At 26.2% G+C, this 15,416-nt stretch overlaps 1 protein-coding gene and 1 long non-coding RNA gene across 2 annotated transcripts; both read left to right on the forward strand.

The window, feature by feature from the left end:
* The first annotated feature begins 16 nt into the window (after positions 1–16).
* On the forward strand, positions 17–8,863 carry LOC132924152 (uncharacterized). Its single transcript, XM_060988291.1, has 7 exons — positions 17–157; positions 269–445; positions 5,338–5,458; positions 5,573–5,749; positions 6,770–6,820; positions 6,924–7,090; positions 8,204–8,863. Exons 2-7 carry the CDS (start codon positions 395–397, stop codon positions 8,216–8,218), a joined length of 582 nt encoding a protein of 193 aa, XP_060844274.1. The 5' UTR covers positions 17–157; positions 269–394; the 3' UTR covers positions 8,219–8,863.
* A 2,078-nt stretch (positions 8,864–10,941) lies between these two features.
* On the forward strand, positions 10,942–13,037 carry LOC132924154 (uncharacterized). Its single transcript, XR_009661297.1, has 3 exons — positions 10,942–11,007; positions 11,111–11,277; positions 12,280–13,037. It is a non-coding gene; the product is annotated as an uncharacterized LOC132924154 (long non-coding RNA).
* Positions 13,038–15,416: the final 2,379 nt, after the last annotated feature.

The following is a 15,416-nucleotide window of genomic DNA, read 5'->3' on the forward strand; positions in this document are numbered from 1 at the left end:
GTAACGGTTAACCCTCGAGGAATCGTACGTTATAAATCTATAACCAAACCGCCATTAACCTATACATATATTACACGCCAGTTGAAAATTGTCATAACGGGTTTCCACCAAGGACAAGTTACCTCTTCTGCCATCTCTATTCACATTCTTTCGCTTGGTAAGTAACGACGATGACATTATTATTAATACCGTGATAAATATACTGTCTTATAGCACAGATATCTAATAAATTATTGTTTTTTTTTTATCGCAACGAACCTTATTGCAGTATCTACCATAATGCATCGGTCTGCGGGATTGACGATTAGAAAACTGTGCGGCGAACTTGAATGCCCCAAATACCATTTGTGCCAGGTTCACGATCTACAATGCTACCCATGTCCATCGTATTGCAATGAGACATCGCACAATTTTGACGTTAATATATGCGAACGACAGTGCCAAGGTAAGTTTATATTATAGGTATAATCACCGTTAACGAGCCAAGAAATATGTTCATATACCAATGTTATTGTTTTTACGATTTTAAGATTAAACACGTATAACACAGTGGATAAATTACTCTTTTTTTAACAATAAGTCTCGGCTACAACTGATGGATATATCCATATACCTAGGTTTAAGATACACCATAACTGGTAGCACATAAGTGATGTATGGAGTATATGATAATTTACAATACATTTATTAAATCGAGGTCTTTTAATCTAGAAAGTATATTTAAATATTTTTTAATTCATTTAAATCCAGAAACTATTGTCTATTCCAGTAACAATAATAATTATAATAATTAGATCTCGCCACGTCTATTCACTCGTTATATTATTTTAAATTTTACCTAGCCATCTTATACATAGCCGTGATAAAGTGTTATTACTTTTACTTATGTAATAAAATCAGCAGTAATTTAAGTGAAATCAACAATGTCGCCTTTTTTTTGTGAAAAAGAAAGTAATTAATTAAATTGTAATGATTCAATGATAGCGCGCGCGCACTAATGGACTAATGTCTGTTCGCCGATATTAATTACCAACGTAATTACACATGTACGATTTTACTATATCTACATAACTTATACCATGATTCAACGATTATTTATTACAACAGTGTGTCTTAACGAGTGTATTATCGCCGAATAAGTCCAAATGTCTCACAAAGTATATTGAATGGTACATAATATTCTAAAATTTTCCAATTTTTGCATATTTTGATAAATAAAATGCATATTTTACATTTTTTATTACATATAAATCCTAGCCCTGATTATTATTATCATTATTTATATATGTTAACATTGTTAATTACCTGTGTTTTGTAATAACAAATTTTATTATGTCTAACATTTCATGTCTCAACATTTTTTTTACCTGAAATGGTACAAATTGTCCGCCATGTAAATTTTATTACTTTCTGAAATAGTACAAACTGTCCACATTATATATATTTATATTTATAACAACTGATTAGCATTAATTTATAAAATATCATCTAATATTAAATTCTTATATACCTATATACCTAAAAACAAAAAGTTTAAGCTATTAATACATAACTTTCCAAATGAATTAAAATCTCTTTATTTTTATTATTTCAATTATTGAAAAGCAGTAAAGCCCATGACTTAATAGATTATATATTATATTTTATCATACGATATATTGATACCATAATATATTATAATAATGCTAGTTTATATGTAGTATTAAATATTCTATTTCTCACAGTTACACGACTATTTACATAAAATAATCTTATAAGAATGTGAACCACCTTTAACAAATAAACTATATATTTACATTGTACGTGGACCACCTTTTACAAATAAGCTGTATATTTACATTGTTATATTTTAATCAAAATTGTATCATTCTTATTAAATATTTAATTAGTGCCATCGTTTGAAATTAAAGAAAAATTATCAAACTTAAATTACAAAATCAAATTAGTACTAAAGAATAAGGCAATAAAAGATATAATACATGTTAGAAAACTAAAACCATACTATTCACAACAAAATAATACACATTCTATCTCATAATGGTTATTTTTTCCGTATAATAATCATAAAAAAATTTAAAACACTAATACATCACTTATTTATTACTATATCCATCTAATGCACTTTTATTCAATGTATATGTTACGGGCAATGCATAATATTTAGATTTACTAATAAATGTACTGTTAGTCTTTTTCGTTTCGATAACTTTGTTCAAATGTTCGAAAAATTTGGATTCCATTTTTAAAACATGTACAAAGTAACGAAGTATATAATGTCGTTTACAGCACAAAAACTCGACTGGTTAGTCGAAAATATCAATTGTCGGTCATATTGTATTGTTGACGGATTTTATCAAGATAGCTATTACTTTTATCATTCCGATATGGCCATATCCCTATAGGAAAACTATGATTCTTAAATAGACAGTACGATAAGTAACAAAAAAAAGTTTATACACAGTGTTAAAAAAATGCATAGTTATGATGACACATACTTGTTAATTTGTTTTGTTATTCCATCAAAATATTTGTAATATTATGATACATGAATAAAATTAATAATCATAGTTTTTAAAATTAATCAATAGTATAAATAAGTAATAATTATAATTTATAATAATAATAAAAAAATAATGTTAGTTGGTTAAAAAAAAATTCGTGGTTTACATTGTTCGGGCAGGACCACATTGACCTGGCAATGCATACATTTCCGGGTATTCCACATTGCCCGTTACATATTATATATTTATTAATTTATTATTATTATTAACTTTTCCTTTTTTTTTGCATTATATAAATAAATATAAAAGGTATCACTAACACTATCAGTAAGGATAACGATCTTATATTACTCATTGGAACTAAATTAAAACTTTCTGACCTATATGATCTAGACAGTAGATACTAATAAAGGAGAAACAATATGGAACAATGATCAATTCCATCAAAGTTGCGACAATAATGACTTTGATGTATTATACGATTGACCTGATTATCTAAAAACACCTTTGCTCTACCTTGCTATTCATAAAAACATAAAGTTAAGTTATTAATACATAACTGTTCAAATTAATTAAAATCTCTTTATTTTAATTATTTCATTTATTGGAAAGCAGTAAATCCCATGACAATATGATATATTGATACCACAATATATTATAATACATAGGCGCAATTTGGGGGGTACATTGGGGTGCATAGCACCCCCAAATTTTCAATAGAATAATTGAATTTTTGACAAATTTGTCAGTTATAAATGTTGAGAGAGATCTAAGCAATAAAATTGATAAAGATAAAATAGTAAATCATTTTGCTATGTCTCAAAGACGTATATCTTTAATATAATATTTAAATAAAAATAAAAAATATATTTACCTGTATACTTCAATGTTTTTTTTTTACTTTATTTATTTTTAATCAAATAATTATGGTAATTGAAATGAAAAAAGTTTGAATTTTTAAAACGTTGAGAATTTTATTTAAATAGAAAAATGATAAAAATGTAACTCAGTTGTAATGAGCAGGTGGATAATTAAGCTAGCTTTAACATAAAATATTAATGATAGATTCGATATCACACCCGAGTGGTATAACGATTTGAATCCACAAAAACGTCGGCGTGAACATTCCCGAAATTTCTATTTTTTTAACTTTTTTCCAAAACTATTATAGCTAAAAAGTTGGTTGATATCTCATTAAAAAGGGATTATCAAGTAAATACAAAATTTGAAATTAAAAATTTTCAAAAACAATAATTTAATTTTTCACAGTTAATAAAATAGTTATGTTTTGCTAGATTTTCATTTAGCGTGGTAGATTATCGAAACTTTGGCTAGGAGAAGTGCTGTGAAGATTTTCAGAACTTTATCTTCAATCATTAACTCACTACAATGCTATAAAGCTGAAAAACATAAAAAAAAAACGCCCAATAAAATATGTTTTTTTTTATTTTTGAAGTTCTGTAGTGAATTAACTATAAAAGATAAAATTCTGAAAATCTTCACTGCATTTCTCCTAACCAATGTGAATCTAAAAAGACCGCAAACAACAGAATCCGCTCTCCGGTTTCAGTGATCTATCTCACTAAATAAAAATGAAAATAAAATACTATACGTACATTTTGCATAAAATTAATACATTTCTAAAAATTGAAAGTTTACATGCCGTTCTTTGACTTAACAATCGTTTTTTTTTTTTTTTTTTGTATGTTATTAAAAACTATTAATAATTATAGATAATAATAAATAAGTTAATATGATGAATGCATGAATGGTGTTGTAAGAAGAGGGGTATGTTTGGTCAACATAAATTTAGCCCAAATTGCGCCTATGAATTTATAAAAATGCTAATTTATATGTAATATTAAATGTTCTATTTGTCACAGTTACACGAATATTTACATAAAATAATATTATAAGAATGTGAACCACCTTTAACAAATAAATTATATATTTACATTGTATATGAACCGCCTTTTACAAATAAGATATATATTTACATACCATTACCATATAATACCATTTTTATTTATAATATTGTATTATATCCCAATTTTTAATTTAGCAACTTGATCTTATTATAATAATATGTAATAAATAATAATAATCATGTCTCTTAAAACAACTCATATAACTATTTATTAAAATTATTAACGATAATTAGAACATGTATATTGATAAATATTCAAATAACTCTAAGTATATACTCTCTCATGAGGCATATTTAATATTATTCTTATTCTTATAATTATTTTATCTTTATATTTGTTATGAGGGCATAACATAAAAAATACTGGGATGCATGTCTTGATACCAATATATCATACGATATATTGATACCATAATATATTATAATAATGCTAGTTTATAAGTAGTATTAAATATTCTATTTCTCACAGTTACACGACTATTTACATAAAATAATCTTATAAGAATGTGAACCGCCTTTGACAAATAAATTATATATTTACATTGTATATGAACCGCCTTTTACAAATAAGATATATATTTACATTGTTATATTTTAATCAAAATTGAATCATTCTTATTAAACATTAAATTATAGGTAGTATTAGAAATAATATCATCACTGAATAACTAGATAACAAATGTCCAAAGTATCAAAATAAAATATAATTCACATCAATGTAATATTTACACTAAAAAATATTTAATTATACAAATAACTGTAAAAAAATGTTTTCAATAAATATATAACATACTAGGGACGATTTGACCTCCAAAAAACTAGCATAAAACGCCTCTCCAAACAGATTATCGGCCTGTGCGTTTTCGGTATTAACGGGTGTACACGTTTGTTTCTGGGTTATTGCCACAGCCACTGCTCGTATCGCACGCCAGTTGGACATTGTCATTCGACAGTACTTTACTAGGTTTCCACCAAGGACAAATTACCTCTACCGAGTCTACCGCCATCTTTATCAACGTTCGTTTGCTAGGTAAGTCATTACGATGACATTATTATTAATACCGTGATAAATATTATACTGTCTTATAGCACAGATATCTAATAAATTATTGTTTTTTTTTTATCGCAACGAACCTTATTGCAGTATCTACCATAATGCATCGGTCTGCGGGATTGACGATTAGAAAACTGTGCGGCGAACTTGAATGCCCCAAATACCATTTGTGCCAGGTTCACGATCTTCAATGCTACCCATGTCCATCGTATTGCAATGAGACATCGCACAATTTTGACGTTAATATATGCGAACGACAGTGCCAAGGTAAGTTTATATTATAGGTATAATCACCGTTAACGAGCCAAGAAATATGTTCATATACCAATGTTATTGTTTATACGATTTTAAGATTTAACACGTAAACACACTACTCTTTTTCTAACAATTTTCGGCTACAACTGATGCTTATATTCTTATAGGTTTTACATCACACGAATATATTATGCTCCATACACCGAAACTGGTTACATGTAAGTGATGTATGGAGTATAATATGATAATTTATTTTACATTTATTTAATCGAGGTTCTTTAATCTAGAAGGTACATTTAAATATGTTTTAATTCATATAAATCCGTAAACTACACCAATAACAATAATAATAATTATATCTCTCCACATCTGTTCATGCGTTATATCATTAAATTTTATAATAATATAATAATAATAATTTTTTTATTTAAAAATGCTCATAATTCACTTTAAAATTAAAATATTTTATAAAATATTCACATACACGTCTTTATTAGAATATGTATACATTTTAGTTTTGAATATTATACAATTATTATTATTTAAAATCTTACAAAATCTCATATGGGGTTATTTTTTCGAGGACTAAATTTCCGTGGTTATTTTTTCTGGGGTTATTTATTAGGCAAATCTTTTTAGTAGTGAGTCGACATAACACAAAGGTGGAGACACACTGCATTTTAAAACAGATTCAATATAATGACGTACTTTTTATCTTTTTAAACCTATTGAATAGTTATTCAATTATCAGCCAAAAAAAAAAAAACAACAACTACACGCCAAATAGTTTACCTGGGGATTATCTTTTTTAATTAAACACAAATATAACACTTTGTGAGTCAAAACAAAGTTCATGTACAAAATTAAGATAGTAAAAATTGTTTCATTTTTATTATTACATATTGGCTAATGTAAATATGAATGAAGTACAAGTTTTAAATTTGTATTTATATACATTTATATATATTATAAATATTTATATTTATAACAACTGATTAGCATTAATTTTATTTTTTTTTAATTTTTGCGCAGATTACATTCATGATTATATTCAGCATTATGTTAGAGCTGACGAAATCCATGGTGAGCTAATGCCTACAGTTATTAATGTATAGTACCTTGCTGGTACTTAATAGTTAATCACTTTTTTAATAACTCATAAAATATTATTTTACGTCGAATTCAGATTCACTTCAAGAATTGGAGATCTTGAAATTTTGGATGCTGTGTTTAACAGTATTGACGGTGATTGCATTAATATCAATGTTTTTATGGACCCGCAAGAGGAAGACATTGAACATTGAGAACGGGGGCAAAGAATCACGATTAAAAAATAATATGTTTTCTTTAAAGGTAAAAATACAATATAGCTACCTATATTTTTTATTACCTATTGTAACTTATACTTAGAACTATAGGAACGTATAACATATTTTTCAATAATTATTCAATACATAGCTAAGTAATATAGACATTTTTATCATAGTATAAAAAATTTAAAGCAATCATTTTTATTTCAAATATTCAGTTCTTGTTTCCATATAGATAAGTGTGTATATTTTGTTATATTTGTATTTTAAGTACATATATTTCACATATTTTATTAAAAAAAAAATTAAAAACAATATGTGAAAAAGACAATAATATTTTCTACATACTATACAATATTTAATATAAATTTTCTAGAAAATAGAAAGTATTACATTAAAATGATTACATTAAAATAACAACTGTTAAATAATCCATTTACTGTGTGTTTTCTCAATTATTAATGTATTGTAAAAAACATAAAACCTGTCGATACAGAATATGCATATAGATATAATACGGTAAATTGATGACAATTTCCTCTGTTCATATTATATTTGTTTTCGTCTTGCGTTAATATAATTAGTTTAATATTTTAGTCTAAGCAATAGGTAGGTAAAGTTTTGGTTTTTTATTGAAAAAAAAAATATTCTTAAAACATACTTTTGCATGTATATTTTAAGGTTTTTTAAAAGATGAAGTATCCATCATAACCCTATTTATAATATTCACGGTCTCAAATGATAGTAAATTTAGGTGGCGGCAACGAATGCCGCGCTCTTAGGAGCAACGCTTTATTATTCTATCAATCATCTAGCTTAAATTTTGGTTAAGTAATTTCTTGGCCATGACTAATCATTGGAAATGAAAATGTACAACAAAATGTCACGAAAACTAATCTAATCGCTGAGGGTGGTCTAACTAAATCGATTACCACCTAAGAACTATTTATTATTTATATTTGGTAGGTACCAAAGAAATAAATGAGTACGATGTTAGGACTTGGTAGATACCTTACTAAGAAAAATGTGTGATAAAGAAAACTCCTCTAAAGGCTCCCCCCTTCCAACAAAAAAATAAGTTTATAATACGTCACTGTTAACGTGTACCTATATAAGAGTTTGTTCTAAAGATTGTGTTTTTTTTTCTTTCACACAGTTCAAAAACAACTAGACTGAGAAAACGATGATAGCAGCGCGAACAACGATGAGCTCGTGATTCGACCCCCAAGCCAGCACAATAGACTCGTCGCCGAACAAGCTGCGCTGCAAAGATGTCACACTTCAGACCCGGGAGTTCATCGGCTATGACAACTTAGAGATGTAGAAAATGTCCCCCGTGTTCCATACTAAACTATAACTGACAATATTTTATAAAAATGTATATAATTTATATTATAGTCTATAGATAGATGGATTACCATCACTTATCAACATTTGAACATTTGTATCATAAATTATGTAAATATATATATTTTTTTAATAATAATAACTATTTATTAATATTTTACAATAATACAATATTTAGCTAATAATATATTCTAGTGTATTTATCTCCTGTAAGCAAATCTTAAGTTGATAGTAGAGTTAATTATGGAAATTTTACATTATATTATAGTCTTTGGGTTCAATATAAGAACCTTGTTCAGAAAAATATTGAAAACGTTTGTGTTCAGTTTTGAAAACTATTAAAGCGCCTTTTACTATTTGAATAAAGTTAGTGAAATTACTTAAACATTCTGCAAAAAATTTTCCTTCACATATCATTTGTTCAACATAAGTTTTAATACAAATAGCAATACTCACAGAAAAATCTGTTTCCATCACATAAACCTCAATTTATATAACATTTCTGGGCATGATGGGATTAGCATATAAGCAAGAAAGAAATTGACCTAATATTAATATTTGATTCAATATTATAGATGGATTAATAAACTTTCTTCTACTATTAATTTCATCTTGAGGAACAAAATCAGATATATGGTTTAAATGTTGGAAAATCAAAATGTTTAAAAAGGCTCTTTTTTCTATCAAGATATTTTTTACATAAAAAAAAATACTTAGTTAACTGCTTAATTTTTAATTATAATCACAAAAAATTAAAAAATATATATAAATAATAATAATGTATTATAATAACTTTTTTTTTCTGTTTGTGCCATCACATGGAGGCTGAACTGATTGCAAATTACTTAGCCTAAATATATAATATAATAACCAGTTCATTTGATAATAAAATAATACTGAAATAGTGAAATTGTTTTTATATTATTCATAAGTATAAAGCCCTACATTATTGATAAGAATGCTAAAAAACTGCTGTAAGGCTTTTGTCAAATGGTGTTTGCAAATTATAAAAACCATTTTAAATGAAATACCAAACTGCTTTCTGTACAATAGAATACTCTACATTAAATGTTATAATAATCTTAAAACAACAATCAACTAAGACAGCAATTGAATTCAATTGATAGAATATGTTATCAATGACAACTAAGTAACTGGAAATATATAATATATATATATATTATAATATATTATATGATACAAAATATTCAAACATTTTCTAATACGATTTACGAAAATTAATAATTATTTGATTTAATTTCTATGATCATTAAAAATAAATTATCTGTTATCGACATATTTTAGATATTTTATATAACCAATTTAAAATTAAATTAAAATTAAATACTACTCATTATTCTGATTTGTATAATGTGTATCGCGGAGAATGAAATATTTTAGTAGTGTGTGTCATCATAACACTAAGGTTGAGAAACACTGCATTTTAAAACGGTTCTAGGTCACTTTGTACGGTCGAACATCAAAAGTGCGAAACGCAGACACTTTGTTAGGTCGGGTAAAAAGGTACATTGCAAAACGCCGACACTTTGTACTATTATATACAATTTTATTAAAATTGTTACTAAGTTTAAATATTATTTGGTAAATCTAAGTATCTTATACATTCTCCAAGTTTTTGAACAGTTTTGTGGACAATACAATTGGACAAATGTGGCAATAGGCTACATAAGAAGCAAAAATCTAACTCGGGTGAAAATAATAAGCAATTAACTGTATGGAACCAGCACCAAAACAAAGAAATAATTTTGAATTTTTGAATTCCATATATTATATATGTCGGTTTTAACATTGTTTCTCGTTTTTTATATAATATATTGTACCCATTTTTAATTGATTTAAACTAATTATTTTGACTAATAGTAATATACTATATTTTATAACGTTTTTAATAAATTTACTTTTTTTTTACATTTTAATAATTTACATTATATACGCATAACACTTAGGTATATTACTATATACATTAATATATAATTTATGTATATAATAGTACAAAGTGTCCGCGTTCTGCAATTTAAAATTTTACCTGTCCGTACAAAGTGTTTGCATTATGCAGTTTAAACAATGGACCGTACAAAGAGACGCCTAATCGTACACTAAAGGATTATCTTTTTTAATTAAACACAATTACAACACTTTGTGAGCCAAAAGAAAGTTCATATACGAAATTAAGATAGTAAAAATTGTTTCATATTTTTATTATTACCTAATATAAATATTATATAAGTACATATTTTAAATTAAAATTTATATACATTATACACAGTGTATCAAAAGTCTTCATCCGATTACAAATGTATATAGCTCGACAAACGTTATAGCCACTAGTAAACGACCCATATACTGATGAAAAGTAACATAACCAAGTTTATTTTAAGTTATTTTTCGATTAGTATACACTATAACGGTAATTTACCTGCGGCTAACGATTCCCGAACTATATAAATTTGTAATCAGATGAAGACTTTTGAAACACCCTGTATATATTTATATTTATAACAACTGATTAGCATTAATTTATTTTTTTTATTTTTTGCGCAGATTACATTCATGATTTTATTCAGCATTATGTGAGAGCTGACGAAATACAAGGTGAGCAAATGCCTACAGTTATAAATGTTTAGTACCTTACAGGTACTTAATAGTTAATCACTTTTTTAATAACTCATAAAATATTATTTTACGTCGAATTCAGATTCACTTCAAGAATTGGAGATCTTGAAATTTTGGATGCTGTGTTTAACAGTATTGACGGTGATTGCATTAATATCAATGTTTTTATGGACCCGCAAGAGGAAGACATTGAACATTGAGAACGGGGGCAAAGAATCACGATTAAAAAATAATATGTTTTCTGTAAAGGTATACAATTATAGCTACCTATATTTTTTATTATTGTAACTTATACTTAGAACTATTGGAACTTATAGCATATTTTTCAATAATTATTCAATTCATAGTTAATGATATAGAAATTTTTATCATAGTACTAAAAAATTTAAAGCAATCATTTTTATTTCAAATATTTAGTTCTTGTTTCCATATAGATAAGTGTGTATATTTTGTTATATTTGTATTTTAAGTACATATTTCACATATTTTATTAAAAAGAAAAATTAAAAACAATATGTGAAAAAGACAATAATATTTTGTACATACTATACAATATTTAATTTAAATTTTCTAGAAATTGGAAAGTATTAGATTAAAATGATTAAAAACAGTTGTTAAATAATCCATCTACTATGTGTTTTCTCAATTATTTATGTATTGTAAAAAACATAAAACCGGTTGATACAGAATACGTATTATATATTACGTATAATATATACGTATATATATTACGGTAAATTGATAACAATTCGTCTTACGCCAATATAATTGTTTTTATATTTTAGACTAAACAGAAGTGACAGTTTTGGGTTTTTTAATGAAAAATAAAATATTCTTAAAGCATATTTTAACATTTTTGAGTATTTTTAGAGCATAAATGCATGTATATTTTAAGGTATTTTAATAGAAGATGAAGAAATTTATAATGCACACTATCTTTAAGATGTTTTACAGAGTTCAAAGAAAACTAGTTACTTCTATTTTGAAAATTATAAATAGCTCTATCTTTCATTTATTAGGACATCACTTATGACACAAAATTCCTATATTGTAATAATCCAATATTGAATTGTGTGATGATTGTAGCGTTATGTCTTGAAAATTAAATGTTAAGTTAATAATATAATTTTTAAAAGACTTCCCCTCCCCCCCAAAAAAATTAAGTTTGTAAATATGCCACCGTCTATGTGTTTCTATATAAGAGTATAGTTTTTATTCTAAAGATTGTGTGTTTTTTTTTCTTTTACACAGTTCAAAGACAACGCGGTCAGTATACTCAGCGAGACAATTGACAACCCGTAGACTGAGAAAATGATATCAGCGCAGACAACGATGAGCTCGTGATTCGACCCCCAAGCCAGCACAATAGACTCGTCGCCGAACAAGCTGCGCTGCAAAGATGTCACACTTCAGACCCGGGAGTTCATCGGCTATGACAACTTAGAGATGTAGAAAATGTCCCCCGTGTTCCATACTAAACTATAACTGACAATATTTTATAAAAATGTATATAATTTATATTATAGTCTATAGATAGATGGATTACCATCACTTATCAACATTTGAACATTTGTATCATAAATTATGTAAATATATATATTTTTTTAATAATAATAACTATTTATTAATATTTTACAATAATACAATATTTAGCTAATAATATATTCTAGTGTATTTATCTCCTGTAAGCAAATCTTAAGTTGATAGTAGAGTTAATTATGGAAATTTTACATTATATTATAGTCTTTGGGTTCAATATAAGAACCTTGTTCAGAAAAATATTGAAAACGTTTGTGTTCAGTTTTGAAAACTATTAAAGCGCCTTTTACTATTTGAATAAAGTTAGTGAAATTACTTAAACATTCTGCAAAAAATTTTCCTTCACATATCATTTGTTCAACATAAGTTTTAATACAAATAGCAATACTCACAGAAAAATCTGTTTCCATCACATAAACCTCAATTTATATAACATTTCTGGGCATGATGGGATTAGCATATAAGCAAGAAAGAAATTGACCTAATATTAATATTTGATTCAATATTATAGATGGATTAATAAACTTTCTTCTACTATTAATTTCATCTTGAGGAACAAAATCAGATATATGGTTTAAATGTTGGAAAATCAAAATGTTTAAAAAGGCTCTTTTTTCTATCAAGATATTTTTTACATAAAAAAAAATACTTAGTTAACTGCTTAATTTTTAATTATAATCACAAAAAATTAAAAAATATATATAAATAATAATAATGTATTATAATAACTTTTTTTTTCTGTTTGTGCCATCACATGGAGGCTGAACTGATTGCAAATTACTTAGCCTAAATATATAATATAATAACCAGTTCATTTGATAATAAAATAATACTGAAATAGTGAAATTGTTTTTATATTATTCATAAGTATAAAGCCCTACATTATTGATAAGAATGCTAAAAAACTGCTGTAAGGCTTTTGTCAAATGGTGTTTGCAAATTATAAAAACCATTTTAAATGAAATACCAAACTGCTTTCTGTACAATAGAATACTCTACATTAAATGTTATAATAATCTTAAAACAACAATCAACTAAGACAGCAATTGAATTCAATTGATAGAATATGTTATCAATGACAACTAAGTAACTGGAAATTTCTTTTAGTGTAGGATCTACAATTATGATGAATGGTTGAATTGTATAGGCCAATCCTACTAGTTTTTCTCTCTTGAGTGTAATAGTTACTTGAACCTGACCATTACTAACCTTCAACCCCTAATTGTACATATTCTCTTAAAATGTATATGATCTTATTATCTTTTGTTTTTTAAATTTTTTCAGTTCTAATATCTTTTTCTTAAAATAATGGTATACTTTGATAAAGCCTATTGGAATAACCAGGATAAACGACATCAAAATCTTTTAAAGTCTGTAACCATAGTAGAAATGTAGAATAAATATAAAATTTCACAATTATGTAATTAACAAATATTACTTACAAGAAAATATCTTGTAAGATTGACTAAAACTTGTACTAAAACTAGTTACTTCTATTTTGAAAATTATAAATAGCTCTATCTTTCATTTATTAGGACATCACTTATGACACAAAATTCCTATATTGTAATAATCCAATATTGAATTGTGTGATGATTGTAGCGTTATGTCTTGAAAATTAAATGTTAAGTTAATAATATAATTTTTAAAAGACTTCCCCTCCCCCCCAAAAAAATTAAGTTTGTAAATATGCCACCGTCTATGTGTTTCTATATAAGAGTATAGTTTTTATTCTAAAGATTGTGTGTTTTTTTTTTCTTTTACACAGTTCAAAGACAACGCGGTCAGTATACTCAGCGAGACAATTGACAACCCGTAGACTGAGAAAATGATATCAGCGCAGACAACGATGAGCTCGTCATTCAACCCCCAGGCCAGCACAATAGACACCGAACAAGCTGCCCTGCGTAGATGTCACACTTGAAACCCAGGAGTTTATCGGCTACGACAACTTGGAGGTGTGAAAAATGTCCCATATGTTCCGTCGTAAACTATAACTGGCGGTATTTTAAAAATATGTATAATTTGTATTATAGATATATAGATAGCCGATAAGTATATTACCATCACTCACCTACATAAGTATGATAAATTATGTATATATATATATTTTAATAATAATAACTATTTAATAATTATTTTACAACAATACAATATTTACCTAATAATATATTCTAATTTATTTATCTCCTATAAGCAAAGCTTAGGTTGGTGGTAGAGTTATTATGGTAATTTTACATTATATTATATTATAATACTTCCATCTAATCTACAATAATAAATAAAATAATACGAGTAAAAAGAAAAAAAATAATTATTGGATTTAATAATGAATAACTTATACATATATCTATTAAGAGGATTTCACCGCACTTTGTTTTCTCACTCTAGCCCACGCGCTACATAGACAAAACGCATTTACGCAGTCTGAGTAGAACTTGCTCAATTTTAGTTCTAGAGTAAATATACCTATTATAAAATTAAATTTTGATATTTCTGAGTACAAGACGACGAGTTTTTTAAAAAAATTTAAATTTTGAAAAGTTAAAGGTTATTTAAAATTTTTATAATTTATAGCTATTTCTAAACGATATAATTAATGTTGTATTGGGAATAATGGTAAAAACTCATCATCTTGTACTCAGAAATATTATCAAAATTTAATTTTATAATAGGTATATTTACTCTAGAACCAAAATTGAGTGAGTTCTACTTAGACTGCGTAAATACTTTTTGTGGTTTTATCTATATTGCGTGTGTGCAAGAGAGAAAACAAACAGTGCGCTGATATCCCCTTAACATTAGTTCTTAAGTATTTTTTCACTTTAAAATTAAAGTTATTAAACAAT

Source organism: Rhopalosiphum padi, chromosome 3 (genome assembly GCF_020882245.1).
Source record: "Rhopalosiphum padi isolate XX-2018 chromosome 3, ASM2088224v1, whole genome shotgun sequence".
Taxonomy (NCBI): Eukaryota; Metazoa; Arthropoda; class Insecta; order Hemiptera; family Aphididae; genus Rhopalosiphum; species Rhopalosiphum padi.

Coding starts and splice junctions, on each gene's coding strand:
- LOC132924152 (XM_060988291.1), top strand. CDS start 395: ATGAGACATCGCACAATTTTGACGTTAATATATGCGAACGACAGTGCC. Junction 5,459..5,572: donor TATCAACGTTCGTTTGCTAG/GTAAGTCATTAC, acceptor ACCTTATTGCAG/TATCTACCATAATGCATCGG. Junction 6,821..6,923: donor TAGAGCTGACGAAATCCATG/GTGAGCTAATGC, acceptor CGTCGAATTCAG/ATTCACTTCAAGAATTGGAG.